The following is a 26,022-nucleotide window of genomic DNA, read 5'->3' as shown; positions in this document are numbered from 1 at the left end:
AAAACTGAGTGCTTTAGCTAGCAAAGGCTGGATGGCATCTGCTGACAAGAAATCCATTTACACATAGGTCTTTCAACACACCTTCAATTGATGCAACAATAGTTTATTTACATAGAAAAGTAATACACTCGAAATAAGAAATGTGTTCTGGCCTCAAATAACCCCTTTAGTTATGCTGGGCTTGTCAAGGGGTGTTTGTAAGCAAGAAATGTTTCTTCTAAATATACATAATTACATAATTTGCAGATAAGCTGCTAGAACTCTTATGATCTTGTTGATATCGGGGAAAAGTACTGTATGTACAATAAAGCATTTCTACTTCTTTTCAAGTATTTCTTTAGATGTGTTTCTTTTATAAGTTTGGTTTTCTACATTGGTTTGTCTCTCGGCATGAGTTTTTATATTGTTTTTAAACTGTTGATCTTATTTCCTTAAAGAGACACTGAAGCGAAAAAAAAATTATGATATAATGAATTGGTTGTGTAGTACGGAGAATTACTAGAACATTAGAAGCAAAGAAAATATTCTCATATTTTTATTTTCATTTATATAGTGTTTTTTTTTATTTATAACATTGCATCATTCTCTAATGTTTGCAGTTTATACACTACTCAGCATAAATGATTTTACAGAGCAGGCTATTGAACTTTTGAACTGTCCTCTGCAGGAAAAAAAATTAGAGACACTTGAGATAATAAGCTTAAGAAGACAGAGCTCTCTGCGACTGAAAGTCGTGGAGCTCAGTGGCTCTTTTGCATAGATAACTGGAGTTTCTTAACTCTTCCTGTACTGGAAACAATATTAGACTTATGCCTCTGCTCCTAATGTTTTATTTCTTAGCTGTACTACACAACCAGTTCATTATATCATATTTTTTTCCCGCTTCAGTGTCTCTTTAAGCCTTGTGCACACGAAAAAATCATTACAAACGAACGATGAACGACTCATCTTTCAGATGTTGTTTGAATATCCAAAGCACAAACAACGGCTTAAAGGGCATCCGAGGTGACAGTAAACTAATGAGATAAACAATTGTATATATCCTGCTTCTTCTAAAATTACTTTTTAAGTTATCCCAGTTTTATTTTATATTTAAATCTACTTTTTAAGTTTTTACTGTTTCATGGCCTTTTCTCAATGACCCATTCATTGAAGTATGCCAGAGCTAAAATCTATGAAGTATTGACCCTTTTTTATCTCTTTCCTGCTCTCAGAAGCCATTTCCAGCCAGAAAAGTGTTTTATGGCTGCATTTCCTTATCAGTGAGGGTTACTCTGTAGTCCGATCCAGACAGAAACTTTCACTTGCATACCTGATTTTTAACTCTTTCAGGCAGACAAAGAAAAAATCGAACACTGCATAGTTATTTATGTGTTTGGCACTGTACATACCCATGTCTATCTCATCATGTCACTTGTCAACTCAGAGGTCCTTTAAGGGAATGATAAACAAATGATCCACAATGGTGCTCAGGTATGAACAACCAACATGATCACTTTGGCAGTTAATCGTTGATCATCAGCAGTGTGTATAGAGCTATGAGAGACCTTTAAGCAAAGTCTACAGCACTTCCTTCTACACCCTGCATTGTTTATTGAACCTATTGGTTGATAATCATTTGGCATTTCGGTTGCAGTCTCTTGCTGTTACTCACATCACATAACTTAGGCCCAGTTCACACTGGCAATTATAATGTAACAGATGCGAACTTATCCAATGGCAACCTATGTATCCAATCACATTCGTCTGTTCGAATGGATTTGTTCCACACGCTCCGCTGAATGGACCGCAAATTTGGTACTGCAGCGATTTTTCCAGACAGCGGAGCCCTGCGGAAGGAAAACGGATGATGAAGCACTGCATTGGGGGCAATGAGAAACGCATCCTGTTAAACACACTGGCTAAAAAAATGGAACGTTCTAGCCAGCAATATCTACTTTGGTGGAGGGGGTCTGGGGGAGATATGGTGAAACGGAACTGAACCAACTGAACGGGAACAAAACAGAAATCGCTTACCAGATAACTGCCAGTGTATATGACCGTATAACAGTTTTTTTTATCGGTCAGTTCACCTAAATGTATCTTGTGGTGTATATGTAGCTTTATAGGGGGGAATCTGACAGCTCAAGTTCCATCTTAAGCATGCTCTTGGTGGGTTATTTTTATTGTCTATTAAAGTAACATACTGTATTATTGTAGGGATTTTGTAGTTTGACTAACTCTCACACATGAAACAAGCGTGGAGTATAAACTGTGACAGAATAGTGCAGTGCAGAATATCTTTTACCTTTTAAATTCAGTGTAACCTTAGCCAGATTCTGCAGCTTTCACTTAGTAGCCGCGTGACAGCAGGAACACAACGGATCGGAACAAGAGCACCGCACGTTCTTCGCATGTTGTGTCAAGTACAGTGAAGCATACAGTCAATGAAAAATATGCTTCACTGTGACTGTTAATGCACGGTAATGCAGTGCATGCTGTGTGTTACAATGCTACAACCTGTTATACTACTGCGCTGTGAACATCACATAGGTGTGCAGTAAGCTGCATTACAAAGCAACCGTTAAACCGCAATGCACCACTGTGAGCATGGCCTTTTGTGTAGCTCTTGCCTGGCTATGTGCAGCACCCACAGGAAAGAGATGATCAGTTTTCAAGCAAGCATGCCCTGCTGCTTATCTGCTGTATTGTACAGTATGTCCTGTCTTGATTGTGGACCAAGACTGAAGTCCTGAAGATAGACTTGGTGAAGCACTACTTCTCCCTAGACGTATGCCACTAACGCTTATGTTTTTTTAAATTCATTTTGGTATTTTTGAAGACTTTCTAGGAGTTTGAGCTGGTTTTTAACTGACCCTTGCATTGTTTTCCATGTACGTAAAGTAGAACTCCAGCACCTCACAAGATTACAGGTAGCTGTGGGATAAAAGGTGACCCCCCCCCCCCCCCGCTTCCTAAGCAAAGGCTTCCTCTGGTCATTGGTCCTCCTCTGCTTTCTTTAGTTGGTCCTTTGTCCTCTCTTCCAATATGGCTCCTATTCCTGCTCTTTCTGGTGCCCTGTATCATGGTAAGGTTTGCCCTGCTGTCCAGTTATCAATGCTTTGACTGGACGGTGTGAGCAACATGGATATTAGTGGATGGAGAGACTCGCAGCAGAAAGGAGGTAAGAGGGGACCTGGAAACAAAAGAACCAGGGACCATAGGAAGCCTTCCTGAGATTGTGGGTATTACATTATCTCCTCAAAGGTATTTTTATTACTATTATTTTTTGCCCAAAGTTAAGCTTTCAGTTATAAACTAGGTCTGAGTGACTGCAATTTGGATTGATGCCCTCCTGCAGTGTTCAGCATTTCAACCATTTGCTGCAGTGGTCAGATTTTCTCCAAACTTTCAAAATAATGTTACTCTTTCCTTCCTTCCTTTTGCAGTGGAAAAGAGAAAAATGAGGAAGGTGCCACCACTCATCTGGTCTAAAGTGAAAAAATCCTTTATTGGTACAAAAAGTGCTGGGGGAACAATCTAAAACCACTTAAAAATGGAGCGCTCCCACACACTCAAGCTCACTGCAGCACCACACAGCCTCATCACTACTAGAGTTGGGCCGAACCTCCGATTTTAGGTTCGCGAACCGGGTTCGCGAACTTCCGCAGAAGGTTCGGTTCGCGTTAAAGTTCGCGAACCGCAATAGACTTCAATGGGGATGCGAACTTTGAAAAAAAAAAAATTATGCTGACCACAAAAGTGATGGAAAAGATGTTTCAAGGGGTCTAACACCTGGAGGGGGGCATGGCGGAGTGGGATACACGCCAAAAGTCCCAGAGAAAAATCTGGATTTGACGCAAAGCAGCGTTTTAAGGGCAGAAATCACATTGAATGCTAAATGGCAGGCCTAAAGTGCTTTAAAACATCTTGCATGTGTATACATCAATCAGGTAGTGTAATTAAGGTACTGCTTCACACTGACACACCAAACTCACCGTGTAACGCACCGTGTAACGCAAACAGCTGTTTGTGTAGTGACGGCAGTGGCGGGTTCACTGAACAGGAATACAGTGGCGGGTTCACAGAACAGGTATGCAGTGGCAGGTTCACTGAACAGGTATACAGTGGCGGGTTCACTGAACACAACAGGTATGCATTGGCGGGTTCACAGAACAGGTATGCAGTGGCAGGTTCAATGAACAGGTAAACAGTGGCGGGTTCACTGAACAGAACAGGTATGCAGTGGCGGGTTCACTGAGCAGTACAGGTATGCAGTGGTGGGTTCACTGAACAGGTATGCAGTGGTGGGTTTACTGAACAGGTATGCAGTGGCAGGTTCACTGAACAGGTATACAGTGGCGGGTTCACTGAACACAACAGGTATGCAGTGGCGGGTTCACAGAACAGGTATGCAGTGGCGGGTTCACTGAACAGAACAGGTATGCAGTGGCGGGTTCACTGAGCAGTACATGTATGCAGTGGTGGGTTCACTGAATAGGTATGCAGTGGTGGGTTCACTGAACAGGTATGCAGTGGTGGGTTCACAGAACAGGTATGCAGTGGTGGGTTCACAGAACAGGTATGCAGTGGTGGGTTCACAGAACAGGTATGCAGTGGCAGGTTCACTGAACAGGTATGCAGTGGCGGGTTCACAGAACAGGTATGTAGTGGTGGGTTCACAGTACAGGTATGCAGTGGTGGGTTCACAGAACAGGTATGCAGTGGTGGGTTCACAGTACAGGTATGCAGTGGTGGGTTCACAGAACAGGTATGCAGTGGTGGGTTCACAGAACAGAACAGGTATGCAGCCAGGAACAAGCTAAGCCTAACTAATCTTTCCCTATGAGAGATAGTCTGCAGCAGCTCGCCCTACTCTCACTAACGCAGGCACACGAGTGACCGTAATGGCCGACGCTGCCTGCCTTTTATAAGGGGGGGGAGTGGCTCCAGGGGCTAGTGTAGCCTAATTGGCTACACTGGGCCTGCTGACTGTGATGTAGAGGGTCAAAGTTGACCCTCATGGTGCATTATGGGGCGAACCGAACTTCCGCAAAAGTTCGCCTGCGGGACGCGAACGCGAACCACTGAAGTTCGCATGGAACCGTTCGCAGGCGAACCGTTCGGCCCAACTCTAATCACTACTCATACCAGGTACCGGTACCAAGAGTCTCAATAACTCCTATGGGTGTCAGTGGGTTAATTGTGTAATCCGCAGCGGTCTTGGTACGTCCTGTAAGGCTACATGATATTTCAGGGTACTATCCGCATCAAAACAAACTTCGGGCAGCAGAAAAACATAGGCAATCTTCACCTGCCTTCACAGGATTTACCCAGTCAGAATCTTGCAGTGGAAGAGGGATAGAAGGATGCTGCATTCATACGCTATAAAAGTACAGAGTTATTATGCCTCCCTGGTGGAGCGGTCAGGTACAGAGCTATAAGCTTACCCTATTTAGGGTGCTGAATGTCTTAGATGCGTTATGTTGTGTACTTCTAAAGTGCCTGCTGTAAAGAGTGGAAAGAAGATGTGACGTTATTTTAGAGAGCTGGGTGCAGTGCCAAGTTTCCATTGTCACAGGGGTATGTAGAGTATTCGTTCTTCATAGTAACTAGGTATGTGGAAGGAAAGAATGTTTGGCAGCACCACTTAAATGCAAATGGGTATTGTGCTTAAAACCCAAGTGGCTCTGAAAAATTTAAAGGAGACCTCTAATCTCAACAAAACATTTCCAGCACTTTAGATGGGTGAACAGAGAAAACCGTGATTTGATGAACTTGTACAAACACTGTAAACTAAGATCCTTCATATTAAACTACCCCTGAAGCGAGAGGGATAAGGAGGCTGCCATATTTATTTCCTTTTAAACATTACCAAATGCCTGTTGTCCTACCGATGTTTTATGCATCAGTAGTGTCTGAATCACCCACCTGGAACAAGCATGTGACAAATCAAGTCAAACTTCAGTCAAACATCTGATCTGCATTCTTGTTCAGGTTCTATGACTAAAAGCATTAGAGGCAGAGGATCAGCAGGACAGACAGGCACATTTATAATGTTTAAAATTGCACATGAACTCTTGCACAGGACAGAAGGAAAACAGAGAGAAATCCACCTTGTATGTATTTAAAGAGTTTAGCCTGTCTAATCCCCCCTCATCTGTGACTAATCACAGTTGAAATTCGATCCCTCGGCCGTGTCTGCTAACTACCACAGAGCAGAACAGCAGAGAGTCTAATTTGAAAGCACAGGATGTTAATAATATTTCTGCTTCTATGAAAGCAGGAAGTAGACACACTGCAGATTTGTGCAGAATTTGTATCAGCTGTAACAAATAAATGTTTTTGTTCTTTAAAGGTTATTAAGCTATTGTATATCATTTAGAGTAGAGAGGAAGTTCTGTGGTCAGGTCCACTTTAAAGCAAATCTGCAGGCATAAAAAAATCTGATTCTAAGCTATGGAGAGGAAAGGCTCTGGATCCTATTGTGCCTTCTCTGTCCCCTCTTAGTGTTCTTGTTCTCCAGCTGTCCCCTGATCTAGTTACGGTTCCCCCCGAGAACCCTCAAAAAGGCTTGCGCTTGTGCAGTATGGAGCCGCCCACCTTCAGGAGCACTCAGATCAGGGATGTCAAATCAGTCCTTCGAGGGCCGAGGTCCTCACACATTTTTGACACAGCTCAAATGAATTGATGGGTCTGAATCAGGAAAGGTGTGGTCCATCAGGTAGAACACATTCCTCTCTTTCCCAGTTCAACATTAAACATTAGAATTGGATTCGACATTTGAAAAATTGGCACATCTGGTTATGTTTGGAATGCATGTATCACGCTACCATTCATCCATTTGTAATGCAGGTGTAACGTGTGGGATGTACAGCAGCATGTAGCATAGATTGTGACAGTATGACATAATCCAAAATACCATGGAGGCATTGTGTACATGTCAATACCCCATTGTAGGAACAATGCATCATGTTTCTGGGCTATTAGAATGTGCAATGTGAACAACAACAAAATAACATCTGCAAAGCGCTTTCCTCCTGTAGGACTCAAAGCATTGTGTATTCCTCTGAACCCTAGAGGAGCCGGACTCCCACTTCGCCTCAGAGCGAACATTGCCTTGATAAAGGGGCCCTACGTGGCACCGAAATGTTGGCCATATGCTTTTACATGGAACTAATAAAGATTAACTTTGGATGTGCCAGCTCTTTTCTTTGTTGACTACTATTACTAGTGACAACGCTTTTTTTAGCTTTTTATGCTGTGTTTTGTGGCAAGATTTTGAGTGATCCCACGGTTGCGATTCGGGGTAATTGCAATCGCTCTTGTGGGTTCTCCTCCATTCACTTTTTATTAGCCTAGCCCTTTGTCCGTGATTTCAAAATGCGTCAGTAAGCACTCCTGTGGGCCCTATCAAGTACAGTACATGTATTATCAGGATGCCAAATAATGCTTCGTTTTTATTCATCATATATAGAGTTTCATCTCTCTGTAAAAATGACTAGAGTTGTATTCATTTATTTCATGAATACATACAGAGCAGGGACAAAGTCCTCCAACACCCAAGGCTGAGACACCAAAGTGCGCCCCTCCATCCCTCCCACCCCAGCCGTCACACACTGATTGCTATTAGACTAAGAGGGCCACAGGGCCCACAACCTCCCCAACACCTTAATATCTAGTTATCTGGCTTGCAGTCACTGCTATGTATCCCCTTTTCTTATTTCTTTCTGCTTCATACACAATTAGGAATGACAACTGAATGAATTGTGCGCCCCCTCCTACACTGCGCCCTGAGGCTGGAGCCTCTCCAGCCTATGCCTCGGCCCGGCCCTGAATACATAATTTATTACTTAATATACTAAAATCATGAGTGCCTTTTTTTGGTTTCAGCCATTTTTATTGAGCTTTTTTTTTTTTAAAAGAGAACAGCATATAGTCCACTTACAGCAGGATCCAGTAATAAAATGAACAATAATATGTTAACATTTGCATAGAAATACAGAGAATAAGCTAACATAGTGTTTAAGGTCATTTTAGATATCCTAACTCATGTTCAACAATTGTAGTAGACTGACCCGCAGTTTTGCAAACAATAGTTGCTAAAATGTTTTACATGCATTATATCGCATAAAGAGAATTTAAAAGTATGCATTTTTAAAGAATGTTACATGGTGTTTATACAGTAATGTTTTCACCTTTGCTGAAAAAAATGACCTTGTCACTTCTGTTCAGTAGCAAAATAGTATGTATGTTGATAGAAAAATATAAGCAATTGTCATCACAGGATTTATGACAGTGCAGTAAAAAGACACGAACTACCGTAAATGTAAAGCCCAGTAAGCTATAGTAGTTTTTAGCTCTTATTAAGCACAATGTACCGTAGGCGAGGATAACGTGAGCTTCCAGCATGATCAGTGTCATGACAGTAAATGTAGGTGAAAAGGTGAGCTGTGGAAATTGCCTGAGGGGAACAGAAGATAAATGTGAAAGGCAGCTAGTTTGATCCTGCCATGAGCAGTCAGTGCAGAGATACAGATCCGCTGGTTTCAGTCTTGTGTCTGACCGTCATCTTTCACAGGGACAAACAACATACTATGGTATCACACAAACAAGTACCTATTCATAACGACCTAGGGGCTGTTTTGCTGAATCTCTGTGCCAGAGATCAGGGAGCATCATTGGAGATAATAATATAATGGTGCCTTCCTAAGACAGAAGGTATTTGCGATAAGTTTTAAAAACATAAAAAAAAAAAATTTCCCTTACCTGGGGCTTCTACCAGCCCCGTCAGCCGACCTGTGCCCGGTGAAGTTACTAAACGATCCTCCGTTCCCCTGCCTCAACTCACTTTTGGTTCTGGAAGTAGCGTCCACTGCGCCTCCGTGGCCCTGGCCACTTGCATCCTTGTTCATGCTCCCATCACAGAGAGCGTACTGCGCAGACGCAGTAGAGATTTTCTCATACTGTGTCTGCGCAGGACGCTCCTGGCCAGGGGAGAGCATACGAGGTTGCATGTGGCCGGGGCCGTGCAGGCGCAGTGGATGTTGACTTAGAGGTCGGCGTGAAGAAAAGTGAGCCACAGCGGGGGAATGGAAGATAGTTTGGAAACAGTGTGGGCACAGGGCTTTTTTTTTTTTTTTTTTAAAGAATATTTGTATTGAATTTTTTTTTTCATAACAACAAAAGTAGTGTCAGCTAAATTGCCGACACTACAACAACACAATAAACAATTATACAGTTGAGATATCTTGTCTACATTCAGTGGTGAGCACAAGAGTCCATAATTGTAAAAGCGTGAAAGCCAGCTACACCACACTTTTTTTTAAATTTTTTTGGAGCATTTGCGTTTGTGGTAAACTTTCTGCATCATTACTAATTTCGTGTGTACATATGCAATCCAATCCTTCTTTGTAGGGCTAGAGGCTTGCTTCCATCTAATGGCTATTAATTTCCGAGCATAGGCAATAAGAGATCTAAAAGAAATCATCTTATGTGCAGACAGTAATTCATCTGACAGGTTGCCTAGCAGCATCTATTCTGGAGCTAATTCGAATGCTATGCCAAATACCTGATGGATTTCTGCGTGTACTTGTGTAACGATTGTGGAATTCTCTCCGTGATCAGCGCACAAGGCGTGCGCTGACACGGCGGAAATCCTCCACAAGCGTGTAATTTGCGGGAACCCAGCAAAAGGTGCACTGCACCTGTAGAGGGAAATTCCTGTCGGCAGGTGGAGCTGTGGAGTGCAGAGGAACAGCTCCTCTGCCCTGCTACACATGCCAGACAGGAATTGCACGAAGGGAAGAAACGCAGGGCAAGATAGCCCTGAAAGAGAGAGATGAAAGCGACAGAGGGTATGTGTGTTCACCAAACTAGTCGCCACCCTGCGACGATGAACACACAACCAGGAAGATAAAGTGAGAAGGCAATCGCCGGAGATGGCGGTTGCTAACAGCGACACAAGACCGAATAAGCACGGATGAGGAATGTATGTATGTCCACCAATCTAGCCGCCAACCTGCGACGGCGGACACACAACAAAGGAAACTGAGTGAGAACGCAATCGCCTGAGAAGCGATTGCGAATGAGATTGAGCAAAGGGACATATTGTATGTGTGTGCACCAAACTAGTCGCCAACCCGCGACGGTGCATACACAACAGCAGATATGAAGTAGGAACGCAATCGCGAGAGAGGCGATTGCCAGAGGTGACACAAGGCTACAGCAAGGCAGAGCACGAGAGTAGCAAAGGCACAGCAAATATACAATGAGAAGATAAGGAAAATAACAAACGCTAACTAAACGCGAACAACGCACTCATTCGCAACAGTGCACGCGTTTATGCGCGGTCTCCGCGTGTTAAGCACAACAGAGACAAGCACGCCTAACTAACCACCGACAGACAAACATGAAACAGAGGACATGAGCGCTTGCTTAACGGTTACCTCACCGAGCCTCCAGCAAGCGTTCGTAGCAGACAAGACAGATACACTAAAACAGGAATAAGTGAGAGATAGGATCCACAGCACTAGCGCAAGAGGCTAGTGCGATCCAAGAAGACAGAACAGAAGGATCCACAGCACTAGCGCAAGGCGAGTGCGATCCAAGCTAGACAGGCAGATGAGATAGCTGGTAGCAACCGCTGCTCCAGCTATACTCCAAGAACAAAGATCAGAACGACTTCCTGTCGACCACCGCTGGGACAGGACAATCGCAACAGACAAACAAAACAGATATGCAATCCTAACTGCACTAGGGAACCTGCCTAGTGCAGTCCCAGGAATTACTCTAAGCTAACCTTCAAACAAAGAGCAAGACTGACACTCCGGGAGTGTTTCACAGGACTAACCCTTATGACCAGCCCAGATCTGTGATATCACATGGTATATATAGAGCAAGCCTACGAAGGATGTGGCTAGGCAATCTGCATGACAAACGTATGCAAATTCCTCAGCAGCAAGCTGCCAAACTGACAAAATGTCTCTCTTCCAGAGACCTGCAGAATGCAGACCTGAACAGTGGTCAAAAGGCTGCCTGCCTGCGCAGGCAGCCGAGCGGATCCTCACAACTTGATGGCAGTAAGGGCAGATATGTGGGCAAAGCCAAACCATGTGGAAAAAATCAGCCCCAGGTTGCTGACATCTGCCACACACCCCAGACATGGTAGCATCAATTTTTTGCAGCCTTTGTGGTGATAAGGGCTTTTTTTAATGTCTTCAGTTCCGCTTTAAGTGAGCAACTGTGGTTTCCCATGATGCATCACTCCCAAATCTACAATATTGGGAATGATGCAACACGAAAAACCACAGTTACTCATTTAAAACTCAGTTATTCACAAATATCTTCTGTGTTAAGAATTCTAAATTAGATTCAGTGTTGCTTTTTAGTAATTTAGTAATTATGGGCTTTTCGGTTTCTTATAGCCCCTTATTCTTTCCTATTGGTTCTGGGTCATTCTGAGCTATAGGGTATTCTGGAGATCGTAAGTGATACTGCAAAACTGCCTCTTTTGACAGTCATCTTCTATTACCGTATGTGGCAGTGGTCTGCTTGTGTTATATCTGACCATTACAGGTCGTTTATATATTAGCTGTATAAAGCAATCCTGCAAGTTGAAAATAGAGAAAAATCACATACTCACTAGAGGGATCCTCCAGAGGCTTCTGATGTTCTCAGACCAACGTCGGCACCCTCTGAAAGTTTGCAGCCATGCTTCCATAAATAAACGAGCATGGGCACACTGGGCAGTAGCATGGAGCAGCCTGTTTCACTCTTTCACGGAAGAGAGTGCAGCCATGTGCATTATATTTAAAAAACGTTGTTGAAAAAGTTTACCCAGCGCTGGAACAGCCAGGTGGAGGGGGACAGGGGAAGCCTTACTGAGGTTAGTATTTATTTAGGGCACGTTTTCCCAGGCTTGTGGAGTCAGAGTCGAAGAGTTCGAGCAATTTTTGGGTACCTGGAGGTGGGAAAAAAAATACACTGATTCCAACTCCTAATAAATTTAAACTGTAAATGAAAGAGAAAATATAATAAAATGTTTTATTTCTCAGATAATAGTCCTCATAAATAACATATATACAGTAATAGCAGTGCTTAGTCCACAAAAATGAAATGCATTCCCTTTGCTCATTAAATCAGTTATTTTTTGATATGCTGTTAAATTTGGGGTTGGCGACTAAAAATTTACTTACACAGTAGAACTATACATATGCACTCCCCGCAGAGCTGTTGTGAATCAACTGAGAATGTTGTGCACATTGAACACAGAGGTGTTGTCTATCACCCAGAAACCTGGTTCAGATTGTACATGAAGAATGTGTAATGGAGGAAGAATCCCCTCATTCTCCTGCAGAGTACCTGCACATCACTCTTACATGTACCCACAGTCACATTGCCAAGGGCCTGATAGATGTTCATTGTTCCTGTCTGCACCCTCTACAAGTACTCTTACAAAGGACTAGTTTTGATTTCGGTTTAACAGCTATATCCTAAGCTTAGTGAAAAGGTGTCTCTGGCGTACATAAAAAAATACAGGTACGCTAATGCTTAAAAGTTAGAACATCCCAACACGTTGTCTGTTTAATAAGATGCACTGGTACCCCATATCAGCTGGGTTCTGGTGAACAGATCTGCCCCTTGCAGAAAATGACTGTGGCTTTTGTGTTTGTGTTTTCCCCTACATGTACACTTTAACCGATGTGCTATTCACTTTTTTCATGCCCATAATAATAGCCTTTTTTTAAGTAAATACAGGATAAAGGAAGGCTGTGCCGAAATTGCAAACATGTCTTGATACAGGTGTGTGTCCATATGTGTGTCTGTGATTGTTATTGCACAAGTGCTAATTCACTACGTTTCACCCATATGGTCTAATATAACCTGAATTTTTCCTAAATCCAGGTTATTTCTGAAGATTTAGTTATGATCTCTGATGATCTCCAGCATAAAGAGGTCTCAGTTATCTGGCCCCTAGAATGCTTTAAGAATATTAAAGATGATTTACATACACTGTGCTGTAAAGCCATTTCTGTGTAGATGAAGTGGCCTAGAAATACGCTGTCATTACTATTATTAATACAGTGTAGTAATCTTAGTAATCTTCTGTATAAAAGTGACCATTAAACTAACAAAATACTTTTTGTTCCTGTAAAAGTGCCCGAAAGCTGCCCAGTATACAGTGGAGGAAATAATTATTTGACCCCTCACTGATTTTGTAAGTTTGTCCAATGACAAAGAAATGAAAAGTCTCAGAACAGTATAATTTCAATGGTAGGTTTATTTTAACAGTGGCAGATAGCACATCAAAAGGAAAATCAAAAAAATAACCTTAAATAAAAGATAGCAACTGATTTGCATTTCATTGAGTGAAATACGTTTTTGAACCCCTACCAACCATTAAGAGTTCTGGCTCCCACAGAGTGGTTAGACACTTCTACTCAATTAGTCACCCTCATTAAGGACACCTGTCTTAACTAGTCACCTGTATAAAAGACATCTGTCCACAGAATCAATCAATCAAGCAGACTCCAAACTCTCCAACATGGGAAAGACCAAAGAGCTGTCCAAGGATGTCAGAGACAAAATTGTAGACCTGCACAAGGCTGGAATGGGCTACAAAACCATTAGCAAGAAGCTGGGAGAGAAGGTGACAACTGTTGGTGCGATTGTTCGAAAATGGAAGGAGCACAAAATGACCATCAATCGACCTCGCTCTGGGGCTCCACACAAGATCTCACCTCGTGGGGTGTCAATGGTTCTGAGAAAGGTGAAAAAGCATCCTAGAACTACACGGGAGGAGTTAGTGAATGACCTCAAATTAGCAGGGACCACAGTCACCAAGAAAACCATTGGAAACACATTACACCGCAATGGATTAAAATCCTGCAGGGCTCACAAGGTCCCCCTGCTCAAGAAGGCACATGTGCAGGCCCGTCTGAAGTTTGCCAATGAACACCTGAATGATTCTGTGAGTGACTGGGAGAAGGTGCTGTGGTCTGATGAGACCAAAATAGAGCTCTTTGGCATTAACGCAACTCGCTGTGTTTGGAGGAAGAAAAATGCTGCCTATGACCCCCAAAACACCGTCCCCACCGTCAAGCATGGGGGTGGAAACATTTTGCTTTGGGGGTGTTTTTCTGCTAAGGGCACAGGACAACTTAATCGCATTAACGGGAAAATGGACGGAGCCATGTATCGTGAAATCCTGAACGACAACCTCCTTCCCTCTGCCAGGAAACTGAAAATGGGTCGTGGATGGGTGTTCCAGCACAACAATGACCCAAAACATACAGCAAAGGCAACAAAGGAGTGGCTCAAGAAGAAGCACATTAAGGTCATGGAGTGGCCTAGTCAGTCTCCGGACCTTAATCCAATAGAAAACCTATGGAGGGAGCTCAAGCTCAGAGTTGCACAGACAGCCTCGAAACCTTAGGGATTTAGAGATGATCTGCAAAGAGGAGTGGACCAACATTCCTCCTAAAATGTGTGCAAACTTGGTCATCAATTACAAGAAACGTTTGACCTCTGTGCTTGCAAGCTAGGGTTTTTCCACTAAGTATTAAGTCTTTTATTGTTAGAGGGTTCAAAAACGTATTTCACTCAATAAAATGCAAATCAGTTGCTATCTTTTATTTAAGGTTATTTTTTCAATTTTCCTTTTGATGTGCTATCTGCCACTGTTAAAATAAACCTACCATTGAAATGATAGGCACAGCATCTTCCAGGACATGCAGGGCCAAAACTAACTATACTGCCATACCCTGCAGGAGTTAGCCCACACAAAATTGTTTGTATCTCAACAGGGGCATCACTGGTAGGCCTCCAATGCTTCCAAGAAAGGTAAGCAGCACAAGCATTGCCCAAGGCATACATGTTGCCTGGAAGTGCAGTAACTGCGCCCCTGGGGGGGGGGGGGGGGGGGGCGGGAGCAGAGGTATACAGACAGCCGAGATACACAGACACAGAATGTGGCTACCATCTGGGGGAATTCCTATTAACACCCCCCAAGAGAAAGATTCCCTACCTTAATGGAAATTACATCCAACTGTAGAAGTATGATCATATACTATTGCACAAAAGAAACAGAGGTGTGTGCTCGGACCAAACAACACTTGTCTTATGTCTGCAGAAATGTTTATTGACAAGTTTAAAGGCACAGCATGTGCAAACTGCATCTGCTTGCCAGAACATGCAGGACCTAAACTAACTACACCCACCTAAAGGATTATTAGTAACACCTGTTCAATTTCTCATTAATGCAGTTATCTAATCAACCAATCACATGGCAGTTGCTTCAATGCATTTAGGGGTGTGTTCCTGGTCAAGACAATCTCCTGAACTCCAAAATGAATGTCAGAATGGGAAAGAAAGGTGATTTAAGCAATTTTGAGTGTGGCATGGTTGTTGGTGCCAAATGGGCCGGTCTGAGTATTTCACAATCTGCTCAGTTACTGGGATTTTCATGCACAACCATTTTTAGGGTTTACAAACAATGGTGTGAAAAGGGAAAAACATCCAGTATGCGGCAATCCTGTGGGCGAAAATGCCTTGTTGGTGCTAGAGGTCAGAGGAGAATGGGCCGACTGATTCAAGCTGATAGAAGAGCAATGTTGACTGAAATAACCACTTATTATAACCGAGGTATGCAGCAAAGCATTTGTGAAGCCACAACACACACAACCTTGAGGCGGATGGGCTACAACAGCAGAAGACCCCACCGGGTACCACTTATCTCCATTACAAATAGGAAACTGAGGCTACAATTTGCACAAGCTCACCAAAATTGGACAGTTGAAGACTGGAAAAATGTTGCCTGGTCTGATGAGTCTCGATAGAGTCAGAATTTGGCATAAACAGAATGAGAACATGGATCCATCATGCCTTGTTACCACTGTGCAGGCTGGTGGTGGTGGTATAATCGTGTAGGGGGTGTTTTCTTGGCACACTTTAGGCCCCTTAGTGCCAATTGGGCATTGTTTAAATGCCACGGGCTACCTGAGCATTATTTCTGACCATGTCCATCCCTTCATGACCACCATGTACCCATCCTCTGATGGCTACTTCCAGCAGGATAATGCACCATGTCACAAAGCTCGAATCATTTCAAATAGGTTTCTTGAACATGACAATGAGTTTACTGTACTAAAATGGCCCCCACAGTCACCAGATCTCAACCCAATAGAGCATCTTTGGGATGTGATGGAATGGTAGCTTTGTGCAGTGGATGTGCATCCCACAAATCTCCATCAACTGCAAGATTCTATCCTGTCACTACCTAAACTGGGGGGCTCCTGTCACTACCTAAACTGTGGGGTCCCTGTCACTACCTGAACTGGGGGGCTCCTGTTACTACACTAGGAGGCACCGGTCACTACCTAAACTGGGAGGCCCTGTCACTACCTAAACTGGGGGGGGGGGGCTGTCACTACCTAAACTAGGGGGCACCTGTCACTACCTAAACTATCCAGGCCAGCCAGCCAAGCATCACCACCAGCCAACCAGCCCAGAATCACTGCCAAAAAAGGCCACAGCATCACCACCAGTCAGGCCAGCATTTACGACAGCCAGCCAGGACAGCCCAGCATCACCGCCAGCCAGGCCATCCCAGCATCACCGCCAGCCAGGCCAGCCCAGCATCACCGCCAGCCAGGCCAGCCCAGCATCACAGCCAGCCCAGCCACAGCATCACGGCCAACCAGGCCACAGCATCACTGCCAGGCCTTTCGGCCCACACATCATCCCCAAGCCAGCCAAAAACAGTATTGCCAGGCCAGCCAAGCACAGCAGCCAGTAGAGAAGAATTCAGAAGCCAGGTGAGAGGTGTCTACCATATTAAGGGGGCATTCTGCCTATTTATGTGAAATGCTGTCTATTTATGTGCCTCATGACTGCTGAATTTGTCTTGTTGGGGGCCTCATGGTTACTGAATTTGTCTTGTTGGGGGCCTCATGATTGCTGAATTTGTCTTGTTGGGGGCCTCATGATTGCTGAATTTGTGTTGTTGGGGGCCTCATGATTGCTGAATTTGTCTTGTTGGGGGCCTCATGATTGCTGAATTTGTGTTGTTGGGGGCCTCATGATTGCTGAATTTGTCTTGTTGGAGGCCTCATTATTGCTGAATTTGTCTTGTTGGGGGTCACATGAGACTATGGGAAAAGATGAATCATCATCATATGAGACAATAGCATAAACCTACTTTTTTAGCTTTTTAAAACAGGAAATTAAAACTGTGAGGTTCTAAAAAAGAATAATTTTTTTCAGGAGTAGGATGGATGAAATTGTTTATCTTCACAGTTTATTTTCAACTTGGATTTTTCATAATGTTCATATACGAGTTAAAGAGAGAGTGAAGCGAACAAAAATAGCTATTTTTACCTTCTAGTTGGCTTCAGTACTCACATTAGATGTAAACCTCCGCATCCCCGCCACAAAACAAGGGCTTTAGACCCCCCAAATCTCGGGGGGCAATTCAGCCGGCGCTTCCTGAAAGATGCAGAGCTTTCAGCTGCAGCTCTGCCTCTACTGATGTCAATCGCCGCGGATCTCCGCCCGGCGATTGATGTCAGGAGAGGTAGAGCTATAGCAGAAAGCTTTGCCTCTCAGGGCAGCACCTTCCACGACCAAGATGGTCGTGGATGTTTGCCCCGGGATTTGGGGGGTCTAAAGCTCTCATTTTGCAGCAGGGATGCGGCGGTTTACATCTAATGAGACTACTGAAGCGAACTAGCAGGTGAAAATAGCAATTTTTGTTCGCTTCAGAGTCTCTTTAAAACATTTGTATTTAGTTTAAATTGCTGTGTTGGCACTCTGCGATAGATAAGAGACTTTTGGGTTGCAGTTTGGGCACTTGGCCTCCAAAAGGTTCGCCACCACTGTCCTATTCTAATGTCCCTCCATGGCTAAGTTCATGTAAATTTGGCTCCACCCGTGACCACACCCACATTCTGGTCCATGACCACACCCATTTTTAGTGCGGCCACACAATGTAACCCCAATTTGTGGTGCGGCGCACCACTCCCCCCCTCCTGTTTGCCCCCTCCCCCTGGAAAATTTTCTGCAGATGCCCATGCACATCAGGCATTTTTGCCCAAACTATCTGGTGGATGGATATCGTGCAGTCAGTCATGTGTGTACAGTGTTGTTTGAACAACATTGTTCTACTGAATGTGTGCATGTCGTGTGTGTTGTTTACAATATCAGTATAAACAGCAAGTCTTTCCAATGACATTGCCAGTAAAGTCGTTTCAGCAATGTTAGTCGGTTGTTTTCGGCGACTTTTGTTGGACCTGTGTACGGTCCTTTAGTCCCACTCCATAGCTTTAGCCAGAGCTGTAAAAGGTTTATTTGGTACACAGAAGATGCAGCTATGTATCCACTTATTAATTAAGTAAGGCTGGAATTTTGATATTTTAATTTCCAAGGGGAATAGTGAATTCTGTTTATATTCTTCACAATTGTAAATTGTCATGCGCAGGCAACGTAGAGCAATTTTACCGTTACTACTACCAGGGCTGTGGAGTCGGTACAAAAATCATCCGACTCCTCAGTTTATGAAACCACCAACTCCGACTCCAGGTACCCAAAATAGCTCCAGACAAAGAGACGGATGAAAGTGACGGGAAATCTTGCGCTTCTGGGCATTGGGGATATGTGGGCAAGTGGACTTTCACACAGTTGGCAGCTCCTTCATGCCTGGCTGAAAGGCATTCTTGTATAGAAACAGAAAAAATGGAAAAGCGGAGAAGCGCTCCATAGTGTAAAAACAAATTTATTAAGTTAAAATGCGCAAAAAACAATTCCACTTACTAGACAGTAGATGCATACAAGCATATCAGATGAGGGCGAGGCCCTATTCCTGGAACCCTGGGGCACCGCCTTCTACGTCCTCCGTGGCCTGCGGGGGTCGTTGTCCTGGTGGAAGGGATGGGGGCGACTGTCCCAGGGAACTTGTGCGTGCTGGCAGCGTCACAACGCGTTTTGGTGAATCCTCGCCTTCATCAGGTGATGCCGCCGGACAGCATGCAGGTACACTGATGTATCTGATCTTGATGTTTTATTTCTTAGCTGTGCTACACATACAAATCATAATATCATCATTTTTTTTTCGCTTCAGTGTCTCAGCTGAACCCTCACCTAATGATAGAGAAGCATGTTATCCCAAAGATAGAACTCATAAGTGCTTGCTCCAAACATAACAATTAGTAGTGTCCCCCCCAGCTACAATCAACATAATTAGGCATAGTCCCCACCAACACCACAATATTTAAGCAGTGATCCTTCCCAAAATCATACGGTAGTTACGCAACTTCCCCCCCCCCAAACATAATTAAGTGGAGTTCTCCTTAAATCCCCAAATATAATAGCCCCCTAAATATCCAAACATAATTAAGCAGAGTGCTCAATGGATTCCTAAAAATAATTAGGCAGAGTCATCTCCCCACCAAATCCCCAAACAAAATTAGGCAGAGCCCCCTCACCCTAAAGAAAATACCTAAACATAATTAGGCAGAAGCGTCCTCACCCAGATATTAATTGGCAGAGTCCTGCCCAAAAATGATCAGGCCGAGTCCAGCCCCTCCTCCCCATCACTAAACATAATCAGGCAGAGTCCTCCCAAATATTTAGGGAGTGTCCTGTAACCCCCCCTCCCCCCCTTTCCCTTCCCAAATATAATAAACAGGCATAGCCCCCACCATCTAAATTGCCATAGTTAGGCAGCGACAGGCCTCTCAAATTCCTAGTGTCATAAATAAAAATAGATAAAGTCCACGGTAGGTCAGCACACCACAAAAAAAAATTATTACAAGTTTATTCAACCCATCAACCATCCACCATAAAGCTGACAATTGTTTTAGGGCTGTGGAGTGCCCCTTTTTCAAAGCGTAGTGCAGACAATGCATATATAATACAATATTACTAATGGGGGCATGGCTTACCATCCTGGATAAGCACCTAGGAATGTACAGTATGTGATGGTGTGCCAATTTGAACTATGGACCTATGAATAAAAATAAAGACAGGATACTCATCTGAAGCCTTGCTGCTCATAACATTCTTTACAGTGCAGCCAGCAAACGTCTTGTGCACCAGCCACCGGACCGTACTTATTGAAGTTCGCGTGATGCAACAGCAGCACATATTCTACACATTATATTAGACTCTCATAGACAGCTTTGAGGTGTGGCTAATTGTTCTGCTGCCACTCTGCATCTAGAAGACTATTTTACCCCACAAAAGATTCAGGACACTGATGCTGAAGTTAGGGGCACATGCCCCAAATCTCTTCTCCTAATGACATGCCTGATGAGAATCCATTGTAATTGCTTTGATGCAAGCTCAGAGTTGGAAAATCAGATACAGCTATGATCATTCAGCGCATATAAGAAGCATCTGTAATACCAGCTTAGGGTGGACTGAACCTTACAAAATAAAGTGCACTAAAGGTATATTGTTACTGTACTCACCTTATTTTTCCATTTCAATTTTGATCCGGTTATACATTTCCAAAATTGTGTGTCAGCTTATACTTCCATGCAAATTCAGAATATTTACTTTCTCTTCAATACTGACTGTTGCATGAGTAATTTGCTGCACACAGCAGGATCTACCGTTACTCTATTTCCTCACCTGCTCTAATCAAGTGACTAGTGAAAGGATTTTAACTGTTAATTGACATTCTTATTTCAGACATTACTTCGGTATACAGCAAGTTAGTAATAAAGTTAGTAACAAGTTGCTAAAGATGGCCATAGGGGTGCACTTTCATATTATCAACACACATTTGGCATCATTGAATAAATCTCATAGGAGCAACATTCTTGCTAGATAAGTGCTGGACAAAAAGACTTTGGTGAAAAGTCAGTCTGCCAGGCTAGAAATATTTGGCATATTTTGAGATGTCCTATGTTGTGTTTTCTGTCTTACAAGAGGGATAGAACTAGAATTGAAGGCAGATTATAAGCTCTCTTGGCAGTTCTGCTGCTAAAATTTTAGACCATAGCGTTGGCAGAACTTCTTGATATTATGTGATTTTGACTAAATATGGAGTGGATGAGGTTGCTTGGTTTAAATGGAAATTCCACTTGTTTTTCTTGTGTTTTTTTTTTCTAAAACAGATGAATTTATATCTACAAATTCAAAGGATTCTGGCAAACATAATTAACATAAAGGTAGCCATACACCAGAGGACTTGGCGGCCGATCGACCATCCGATTCGATTATTAGAATCGAATCGGAAGGAAATCAGTGCTGCCAAGTGCATGATCGACCGACATTGCGACCAGTTTCAGGACGAAATTGGTCGCATAAGTCGATCGCGCATGCTGCAAGATGTTGGGCCGACTTGCTCGATCAAGTGCACGGCGTGCAATTTCGGGGCGATCAACAAATGCGACGAAACCCCCGGCGCTGTCCTCCCTAATGTTAAGTATTGTCGTCGTCCCCCCCGGTCCCAGTGCATGTTATAAATTACCTGTTCGCTTATCCCTGCTGACTCCATGCTCACTCCACTCTCTCCGTACACGCGCAGCCTACGGGGTTGCCTAGTAAGGGCAGGTATGACGTCATACCACGTTACTAGGCAAGCACGTGGCGCGCATTTATGATGAACAGAGTACGCACGGAGCCAGCGGGACAAGTGGACAGGTAATGTAAAACATGCACTGGGCACACTCAACATTAGGGGGAAAGCGTTGGGGCAGCAAGGACGATTCTGGATCGATTTCAGCATGAAATTGATTGGCAATCGGCCTGCAGTATATGGGTAGCCGAGAGATCTCTCTCTAATCATTTGCCCTCATTTTGGACATACATTTTCCTACATAATTTATTATATTGTGATCTGTATTGGATAGCCACTTATGTGGATGTGTATTCTTATTGATTATCTGTTATTTTTTTTATATTTTTGGTTCTGTTTATAAGAAAACTTGAGCGGTTTTTTTTTTGTTGTACAACTCTTTTATCCTTAATAAATCTGTTGATTAAAAAAAACAATAAAAAAAATGCTTTGTCAGGTACACAAAATTCACTTAAGATAAATGATTGGATCTCTTTAACTAGACTAGTTCTAAGGTCTTCATTTTGCAAAGATGTACTGTATTTGTTAAAGAGGAACTGTAGTGAAAAGAACATAATAAATTAAACTGCTTAATTTTTACAATATTAATTTCTAATTTATTTAGTCAGTGTTTGCCCCTTTTTGAAAAACTTTCCTCACCCTGATTCTGAAATGTATCACACGTAGCAACATCCTGTCAGGTGTATTGCTCTGGAATGTTTGCATGCTCAGTGTTCCAAAGCCAGTACAAATAATACCTGTTCTCACAGAATGCTCGGGGGGGGGGGGGGGGGGGGAGTAAGGCTAAGCATCACTGGGAGGGCAGGGCTTCACACCAATATACAGCAATGCAGTAGATCTCAGTAATCTGGCACCGATAGGGATCAGCAGATGTTGGATAAGTGTGCTTTCTGGTTGCTCAGGACTTACATGTATTAAATGTTAAGGTACAGTAAATTGAAGGTCAATTAAACTTGGGGGAGCCATGGAGCCCAGTCTTTAAGCACAACATAGTCCACAAAAGCCCAAGAAGTTGGCCTTCATTGCTGTGAGTACTGCCAGCAATTTGCGCTGGTTGCTTAAAGTGTAACTGTCAAGCATAAAATCAAAAATCAATTCTTTATTTTTATATGGTAAAGAAGTAATAAGGATGCTAACCAGGCAATTCAAAAGTTAAAAATCACTCTTAGTTTTCTTGTTGATAAATGATCACTCCACAGCTTGCCTGACTCTTATTTTGGTACACACAAAATTTAGTACACAAAAAAGAAGTTACAGGGCATGCTGGGTTGTCCTTTTTTGCTTCTCTACTTCCCCTCAGTCTTAACTAATGCAGCCTGATTGGCTGAAGCCTCTTTCCCTTCTGTTTCCCCCCCCCCCCCCCCCTACACCTCTGTTCCTCTCTGATTGGCCAATATTTCTCATGCTGAGACAATGCACTTTTTATAGTGAAGGGTGGGGAAATCAGGCAGAGGAGAGCAAGGGAGGAAATTACATCAGGATTGGCTTCAAAATAGCTACAGCTAAAATGGGAATTGCTAAGAAGGATTGTATATGTGGGTTTTTTCTCTGAGATAGTATGGCTGACAGCTCCTCTTTAAGGCTCAACACACACCATACAATCTTGGTTGTTCAATCTTACCACTTTCATGTAGTATAAGAGCTTATCCAATCAATCATTAAAGGTATTTTAAATCTAATGGCCCTTATACTACATAGATTTGGTAAAACTGTACAACCAAGATTGTATGGTGTGTGTTGAGCTTAAGACTGCTGGTTAGTTGAATTCCGGATAACCGGGACTCTACTGTATATAGTTATAGAAAGTGTTTCTGATGCTGAAACCAGGATAATTAATGTAAAAGTGGGTATCCTGAACAATTTATTACATTTTGCTATTTGTCACTACAGTGCCTCTTTAAGTACAAATGATGGCTACTCTGGACTGTAATTATTCTTATTTATTGACATTATTTAGCTGAGACAAGCTGTGCCTGATGTGGAAGGACATGAACAGGCTGCACATAGTTCCCTAGTAGGATAACAATACTGTATACAATACACTTCATGTACTTATGTCACAAGTGATCATTGTGTTTACAAGGTCAGATGTCCTCAGATTGTAATCAGTATTTGTTTTTTTTACAGAGAACTTCTTGAAACTACCTGTCGAATTGCCAACACACTAAAGAAGCATGGCATACAGAGAGGTGATAGAGTGGCCATCTACATGCCCGTGTCACCTTTGGCGGTGGCGTCCATGTTGGCCTGTGCCAGAATTGGGGCAGTCCACACTGTCGTCTTTGCTGGCTTCAGTGCTGAATCTCTGGCTGGAAGAATAAATGATTGTAAGTGCTGCATATTTTGCATAATATTAGCATACATAGACAGCCCTCAGATATTGACATTTCTTGTTGTGTTTGTTGGTCAGCTGAGCAAAATGCAGATAAATAATTACACACTAGTCAAAAGAGGTCTTGTGGTGTTCAGAAATCATGCAGCGAAATAGTATTAAAATAAAGTACTGTACAAACATGAACAGCACACACATTTTCAGATACAGGTTTGCTGCTTTCTTAGTGTTGTGCATTCTGCAAGCATAGACAGCCCTGCACTATCCCCTTTCCTCACAGGAACTAGTATCCACTGAAAAAGCAAGAAGCTGCAGCTGCCCATATGTGAAGATTTCACCAACATAAACGCCATTTAATATGGACCCAGTGGCGTAGCTACAGACCTCAGGGCCCCGATGCGGAATCTGGATGTGGGCCCCCCCCCCCCCCCCCACGGCAACAACAGCCCCCCTCCCCCGGCAACACCCGACGCACACATATCCGAATCCCTATAGCCAGCTATAGGTCCCCCCAGTATAGGTAGCCAGGCATAGGTACGCCAGTATAGTTGCCCCCGGTATAGGTTAGCCAGGTAGGTGCCTCCAGCATAGGTAGCCAGTATAGTTGCCCCCAGTATAGGTTAGATAGGCAGGCGCCGCCAGTACAGGTTAGCTAGGTGGGTGCCTCTAATATAGGTAGCCAGAATAGTTGCCCCCAGCATAGGTTAGATAGGTAGGTGCCCCCAATATAGGTTAGTTAGGTAGGTGCCTCCAATATAGGTAGCCAGTATAGTTGCCACCTGTATAGGCTAGCTAGGTGCCCCGAATACAGGTTAGACAATTAAGTGCCCCCAGGTTAGATAGGTAGGTGCCCCCCAGTATAGGTTAGATTAGGTAGCTGCCCCCCAGTATAGGTTAGATGAGGTAGGTGCCCCCCAGGATAGGTTAGGTAGCTGCCCCCCAGGATAGATTAGGTAGCTTTCCCCCAGGATAGGTTAGGTAGGTAGCTGCCCCCCAGGATAGATTAGGTAGGTAGCTGGCCCCCCAGGATGGGTTAGGTAGGTAGCTGGCCCCCCAGGATAGGTTAGGTAGGTAGCTGGCCCCCCAGGATAGGTTAGGTAGGTAGCTGGCCCCCAGGATAGGTTAGAGTAGGTAGCTGCCCCCCCGGATAGGTTAGAGTAGGTAGCTGCCCCCCAGGATAGGTTAGGTAGGTAGCTGGCCCCCCAGGATAGGTTAGGTAGGTAGCTGGCCCCCCAGGATAAGTTAGATAGGTAGCTGGCCCCCCAGGATAGGTTAGGTAGGTAGCTGGCCCCCCAGGATAGGTTAGGTAGGTAGCTGGCCCCCCAGGATAGGTTAGGTAGGTAGCTGGCCCCCCAGGATAGGTTAGGTAGGTAGCTGGCCCCCCAGGATAGGTTAGGTAGGTAGCTGGCCCCCCAGGATAGGTTAGGTAGGTAGCTGGCCCCCCAGGATAGGTTAGGTAGGTAGCTGGCCCCCCAGGATAGGTTAGAGTAGGTAGCTGCCCCCTAGGATAGGCACGGAAGCGCTGTAGGCGGAACTCACCTCCGTCCCTGCGCCGCTGGTCTCCTCCCGCTCTGTATAGATGTTGTTACACACTGCTTCCTGTTTAGCCGGAAGCAGTGTGTAACAGCAGATCTATGCAGAGCGGGAGGAGACCAGCGGCGCTTGGAACGCAGGCAGGTGAGTTCTGCCTACAGCGCTTCCGTGCGCTGCGCACTCTGCATCTGAGGGGGAGGGGGGGGCCCGGGGAGAGGTCGGACTGCCCTCCCCACGGCTGCAGCTCCCCCCTCCCAATAACGCACGCAGGGATCCCATCTCCGAGTCCAAACGGACATGGGCCCCCCGGGCCCCTCCCCCGCCTCTTCAGGAGCCGGGCCCGGTCACCGAGGCGACCGTTGCGACCACAGGCCCTACGCCCCTGTATGGACCTCAAGTATCCTATATAATAAACTCCCTGTCGCTGCATCCTCCTGTGTCCGTTTGTTGTCCCTGGCACGCATGCTCTGCAAAAAGGGGACAGGCGCGGGGTCGTGCCCCTGTGGGAGCCGTGTAGGTGAGGAAAAGCGGTTGTGTGCACGAGGGGGAAAGCAGCAGTCCACGTGTTGTGGAGGGGGAGGTCACGGCCAAGGCC

At 44.2% G+C, this 26,022-nt stretch overlaps 2 protein-coding genes across 4 annotated transcripts in view; both read left to right on the top strand.

Moving 5' to 3' along the window:
• The window catches only part of ABHD12 (abhydrolase domain containing 12, lysophospholipase), a 1,393,598-nt gene that overhangs the window by 944,315 nt on the left and 423,261 nt on the right, over positions 1–26,022 (top strand). The window lies entirely within an intron of this gene.
• ACSS1 (acyl-CoA synthetase short chain family member 1) overlaps positions 1–26,022 on the top strand; it is a 165,033-nt gene that overhangs the window by 44,461 nt on the left and 94,550 nt on the right. For both annotated transcript variants that reach the window (XM_068232237.1, XM_068232238.1), the window contains exon 3: positions 23,690–23,889. In XM_068232237.1, coding sequence (XP_068088338.1) covers positions 23,690–23,889 — 200 coding nt within the window. The remainder of the gene's footprint in view (positions 1–23,689; positions 23,890–26,022) is intronic.

The sequence above is a fragment of the Hyperolius riggenbachi genome, chromosome 4 (assembly GCF_040937935.1).
Source record: "Hyperolius riggenbachi isolate aHypRig1 chromosome 4, aHypRig1.pri, whole genome shotgun sequence".
In the NCBI taxonomy this organism is placed as follows: domain Eukaryota; kingdom Metazoa; phylum Chordata; class Amphibia; order Anura; family Hyperoliidae; genus Hyperolius; species Hyperolius riggenbachi.
The sequence above is the reverse complement of the archived record's forward strand: the minus strand, read 5'-3'. Positions and strand labels throughout refer to the sequence as shown.